Consider the following 6254-nt stretch of genomic DNA (forward strand, 5'->3'; position numbering starts at 1 on the left):
AAAAAAAAAAAAAGTTGAAAAAGAAGTCATTGCATAAACTCGACTCCTATTATAATAAAAATGATTAATAAAATAAGTCTGTATCATATAGAAACTTATGCAGACATTGCTTCCAGGCTTCCTAAATGACATCATCAATAATGTTAAACTCTACTACTCACACTCTTCTCTCAGCTATCTCAAACCACAATCCAACTTGGCTTTGGATTTTCCTCAAACATCACTGCAGACATTTATTTCGTCTAAGACCTACATAACAAGGTCTTCATAGCTGTGGATCTCTTACATGAATGATGAGAAAGGGAAATCACCATTCTGTAGCTCCTTAAAAAGGCCGTTTTAAAGCTGAGAAGAGCTAATACATTACATAAGAATAATTTTTTTAAAATATCATTCACCTTCCATGGTTTTTCTGGAATTGGTGGATCTTCAATTTCAGCATCAACATCATTACTATGGACCCAAGTATCATAACTATGAATGAAATGGAAAAAATTAAAAGCAGAATCAAAGTTCATTCATTATAAAGACTTTTACAAACAGTAACAATACATTTTACAAATACTATTAGGACCCAGTAATATCAAGTTATCAGACACTTTTGTCTTTACCACTCTGTCAAAAAAAAATCCCTCTGTAGAAGTCACCAGTAACCTTCATATCGCTAAACCCAAAGTTCAAGCCTCAGTCCAGAGAATTTTAAACAGCTGATTGCTCTTTCCTAAAAGCATTTCCCTTACTTGGCCTCTGCAACAGTACTATCTCCTGGTATTCCTTCTCGTCACTAGTCTTTCTTCAGTCTTTGTTGTCAGTTTCTAGTCTTTGTGCCAAACATCTTCAAACATTCAAAGGACCCAGAGCTCAGATTTTGTAAAAATCTTCTTCTCTCAGTGATTTCGTTCATGTCTATGACTTCAAATATATACTGACGACTTCAAATTTTTTATCTGTCCTCTTCTCTGAATTCTGAACTCAAATCCAACAGCCAATTCCACATCTCCTCTTGAACATCCAACAAGCATTCCAAACCAATACTCAAACCAAAACTTGCAATGCTACCCCAGACCCAACAATGTACTCTAGCCAATCGTTCCCATTTCAGTAAATGACAACTCCATCTTTCCAGCTCTTCAGGCCAAAATCCTTGGAAACATCCGTGATGTCACTTTCAAGCACATTCCATAATCAAACGGCAACCAGAGTGATCTTTTTGATAACTAAGTTGGGCCACATCACTCCACTGCTTAAAATCTTCTAAAAGCCCCCAGCTAATCAGAGAGAAAATCAAAATCCTAACAGTGGCTCGACAAGGTGTTAAGATCTGGTCCTATGACTACAAATCTGACCCTATCCCCTGTCTTCACTCTTTACTCATGTTATACTTGAGCCACACAGACAATACTGACAATATTCCTACATGTGCCACTGAGCCTGCATATACTTTACACATACTGCTTCCCACTGCCTAGATATCCGCATAGCTCACTTCCTCATTTCTTCACCTCTTTTTGCTCAAAGACCCTCTTACCAATGAGCTCCAACTCACTGATATAAATCACTTCACCTACCCCAACACAATGTTGAAATAAGCACAAAACTGCCTACCAAATGAAAATCTTCTTAATGTCAACATACTGACCAAGACATTATTATAAAACCAAGTAACATGTAAATGAAATGAAAATATAAAAAGTATTGGCTTCCTTTAGCCACTACTCAGAAGTCAGTTCAAAAGCATGTGAAACCAGGCCAGGCATGGTGGCTCACGCCTGTAATCCTAGCTCTCTGGGAGGCCAAGGTGGGTGGATTGTTTGAGCTCAGGAGTTCGAGACCAGCCTGAGCAAGAGCGAGACCCCGTCTCTACTAAAAATAGAAAGAAATTAATCGGACAACTAAAAATATATAGAAAAAATTAGCCGGGCATGGTGGCGCATGCCTGTAGTCCCAGCTACTCGGGAGGCTGAGGCAGTAGGATCGCTTAAGCCCAGGAGTTTGAGGTTGCTGTGAGCTAGGCTGACGCCACGGCACTCACTCTAGCCAGGGCAACAGAGTGAGACTCTGTCTCAAAAAAAAAAAAAAAAAAAAAAAAAAAAAGCATGTGAAACCAGAACAACTCTGTATCTATTATAGCACTCTGGTAAGGTTTCTAGGACACTAAAACATGAGTCAGAAAAATAGATCCTTTTCCAATTAATTAAGTATACCAAGTAAAAATTATAATAATGAAAAAAAATGATATCCTTATATTCTTCCAGTCTTAATTAGAAAACGTAAGCACAAGTCAGTGTACAGGCCATAGTTAATTTTTAAAGGTGAACAAAGCTCCTTGAGAAGACCTGAGCCAGCTACTACATCTTATTTGATACATAAGGTAAAGTTTAGTGATCAGGCTACTATATCTTATAGTATGTTATAAAAGTTCTATCACCCCTATACATGTAGCTTATCATCATAAATTTGAGTTTCCGTCTAAGTCTTTCAAAGGGCAAACTGCTTTCCCATGAATAGTTCTTGTAACATTGAAAGGTTACGGACTTGAAGCCTTAAGACCAGAGAGCTTTATAGAAAGCACTTATTCAAATGTTACTATTTAAAAAGTAAGCTGCCAGCCTGAGCAACATACTGAGACCTCATCTCTATAAAAAAAATTTAAAAATGAGCCAGCTGTGGCGGCACATGCCTACAGTCCTAGCTACCCGAGAGGCTGAGGTAGAAGAATCACTTGAGCCCAGGAGTTCAACGTTGGAGTGGGCTATGATGATGCCACTGCACTCTAGCCTGAGGAACAGAGCAAGACTCTGTCTCAAAAATATGTAAGCTGAGCACGGTGGTGAACACCTGTAGTCTCAGCTATTCAGGGGGCTGAGGCAGCAGAATCACTTGAGTTAATTTGATTTAAAGTTGTCAATTATGATTTAGAACAAGCTGATTATAAAGCTGACTTAATGTAGTTGTAATTGACTCAATCTGTATAAAAAGACAGTATAGGCTGGGTGTGGTGGCTCACACCTGTAATCCTATCATTTTACGAGGCTGAGGTGGGAATGCTGCACAACATTTTGAGACCCTGTCCTGATAAAAAAAAATTTTTTTTACATTAGCCAGGTATGGTGGCATTCAGCTGTAGTCCCAGCTACTCAGGAGACTGAGGCAGGAAGAAAATCACTTTAGCACAGGAGTCCAAGGCTGCAGTGAGTTATGATCACACCACTGCTCTTAAGCCTTAGCAGAACAGAGACCTCATCACTAAAAAATGAAAGAAAAAACTCAATAAAGAACAATGACTGGCTGGATGTGGTGGCTCACGCCTGTAATCCTAGCACTCTGGGAGGCCGAGGCAGGTGGATCGTTTGAGCTCAGGAGCTCAAGACCAGCCTGAGCAAGAGCAAGACCCCGTCTCTACCAAAAAAATAGAAAGAAATTAACTGGACAGCTAAAAATATATATAGAAAAAATTAGCCAGGCATGGTGACGCATGCCTATAGTCCCAGCTAATTGGGAGGCTGAGGCAGGAGGATCTCTTGAGCCCAGGAGTCTGACGTTGCTGCGACTAGGCTGATGCCACGGCACTCTAGCCAGGGCAACAGAGTGAGACTCTGTCTCAAAAAAAATAAAAATAAAAAAGAACAACAACTAAATAAATCAACAAAGTTGTCACTACTCAGAAAATAAAACTATATGTAAATAAGAGAGATATGCTTTGACAAAAATCATCATACCAGATCTCATAATGTATCTACATTACCTGTCTGGGTAAAAGCCCCAGTGCACTAACACCTGCTTGTCTTTTCTCATCACTGGTCTCAACCATTCTTCTGAAAAGGAAAAAGGAAAAAAAACTTTAGTCAAACTAAATTTATTTATAAATACTATTTATATAGATATATTACAAAATATACATATATACACATATACACACAGTTGTGCACCACCATGCCCAGCTAATTTTTTTGGCTTTTTTTAAATGGGATCTCGCTATGTTACTCAGGCTGGTCTTGAACTCTGGGCCTCAAATGGTCCTCCCACCTCAGCCTCCCAAAGTGCCAGGATTACAGGCATGAGCCACCATACCTGGCCAGACTGTTCATCTTCATAAGGGAAAGAAAAAAGGATATTCATCCTAATTACAGCTGATGTTGACAGAAAAAAATTTTGTCACTGATTGTTTGGTAAATTTCCCAACACCAGAAATAACTGACAGTATAAGAGATGTAAACTTACATTCTTCCTACACATACTAAATTTACACTTAGGATTTAATTTACAGAGGTATGACTAAGTGACAACAGAGAAAGGCCAATGCCATTGACAGAAGAATTTATTATTGCTTATATTTCCCAAGAGCAGGAAAAACACCACACCACGCAGGGCCACAGGAGAAACATCAGAATAGCCAGGAGGCAGAAGACAGGCATGAGGAGAGACTTAGGCCAAAGCCTTTACTGGGGTTCCCACAGGAAAGGCAACATAGGGCAGAGTAACAGTATAGGATGGGCTACGTTGCATAATTCCAGGGGACACTGGGGTTTAGATGTTGTATCTAATTCCCTGGTATCTGTCCTTGGGATGATTCAGGAAAGTGGAAATATTGGTTTGGTGTACGAGAGTTAGATAAAAAGATGGTTGAGGTTATATCCTCAAAGTGCTTGGTATAATTATGAAAGATATGCTCCTGGGTAAGTCAGTATCGTTAGGAATTAGCTAACCCTCAAAAGGGAAATATCTCTGCAGGCCTCAAAATGCCAGAGCAACAAGAATACAGATAATAAGAATATACAGTTAATATAATAACAATAATTTACTGTATAATTTAAAATAGGTACAAAAGAAAAATTTAAATGTTTCTAAAATAAAATGTTTGAGGTGATGGATATCCCCAAAACCCTCGTTTGATCACTACACATGAATCAAAATATCACACATACCCACCCCCCACCCAAAATAGGAGCAATTGTATATCAATAAAAAAAATAATAAGGCTAAGCATGATGGCTCATGCCTGCAATCCTAGCACTCTGGAAGGCCAAGGCAGAAGGACTGCTTGAATACAGGGATTCAAGACCAGTGGCTCATGCCTGTATAATCCTAGCACTCTGGGAGGCCGAGGTGGGAGGATAGCTTGAGCTCAGGAGTTCAAGACCCCCACCTGAGCAACAGCGAGACCCCCATCTCTACTAAAAATAGAAAGAAATTAGCCAAACAACTAAAAACAGAAAAAATTAGCTGGGCATGGTGGCGCATGCCTGTAGTCTCAGCTACCCGGGGGCCTGAGGCAGGAGGATTGCTTGAGCCCAGGAGTTTGAGATTGCTATGAGCGAGGCTGACACCATAGCACTCTAGCCTAGGCAAGAGAGTGAGACTCCATCTCAAAAAAAAAAGACCAGTCTGAGCAATAGAGCAACACGCCGTCTTCACAAAAATTAAAAAACAGCCAGGCACGGATGTTCACTCCTATGGTCCCAGTTACTCTGGAGGCTGAATTAGGTTTAGGCTGTTTTACTCTTCTTCTAATTAATATCTTTCTCTTTTTTTTTTTTTTTTTTTTTTTAAAGAGATAGCATCTTACTGTGTTCCCCAAGCTGGGGTGCAGTGGCTATTCCCAGGTACATTCATCACACCCCACTACAACCTCAAAGTCCTGGCTTCAGGCAATCCTCCCAATTTAGCCTCCAGGGTAGGTGGGAATACAGGCACATGCCACTGCATCAAGCTTTAATAACCTTACTACTCTCTTCTAAGAACCATTTCTGACATTGCTGAGCATTCTCACTATCGTGTGTGGGCGTGCACACATATACAGAAACCACAGGGTCTTGCTCTGTCACCCAGGACGGAGTGGAGTAGCACAATCACAGCTCACTGTAGCCTTGAACTCCTGGGCTCAAACTATACTCCCGCCTCAGCCTCCCAAGTAGCTGGGACTACAGCATGTGCCACCATACCCAGCTAATTTTTCCTATTTTTTTAGTTGTCTGGCTAATTTCTTTTTTATTTTTAGTAGAGACGGGGTCTCGCTCTTGCTCAGGCTAGTCTTGAACTCCTGACTTCAAGCGACCCTCCCACCTTGGCCTCCCAGAGTGCTAGGATTATAGGTGTGAGCCACCCCACCTGGCCTTGTCTGTTTTTTTGATACTGACTTGTACCACAACTGTGCATTGCTAGTCAGGACAAAATACTCAGTAGGAGATAATTAGCCACTGAAATTTTGATATAATTTGGCTTATCATATAGAAATCCTACAGGAATAGGTTGTG

General features: G+C 40.3%; 1 protein-coding gene across 1 annotated transcript in view; it reads right to left on the reverse strand.

The window, feature by feature from the left end:
- The window catches only part of SMARCC1 (SWI/SNF related, matrix associated, actin dependent regulator of chromatin, subfamily c, member 1), a 193094-nt gene that overhangs the window by 126048 nt on the left and 60792 nt on the right, over nucleotides 1–6254 (reverse strand). Inside the window, exons 7-8 of the mRNA XM_012638213.1 lie at nucleotides 3746–3815; nucleotides 399–474 (exon numbers count right to left, since the gene is read on the reverse strand). Of these exons, the coding sequence (XP_012493667.1) occupies nucleotides 399–474; nucleotides 3746–3815 (146 nt within the window). The remainder of the gene's footprint in view (nucleotides 1–398; nucleotides 475–3745; nucleotides 3816–6254) is intronic.

This window comes from Propithecus coquereli, unplaced genomic scaffold (genome assembly GCF_000956105.1).
Source record: "Propithecus coquereli isolate 6110/MARCELLA unplaced genomic scaffold, Pcoq_1.0 Scaffold1, whole genome shotgun sequence".
NCBI lineage: Eukaryota > Metazoa > Chordata > Mammalia > Primates > Indriidae > Propithecus > Propithecus coquereli.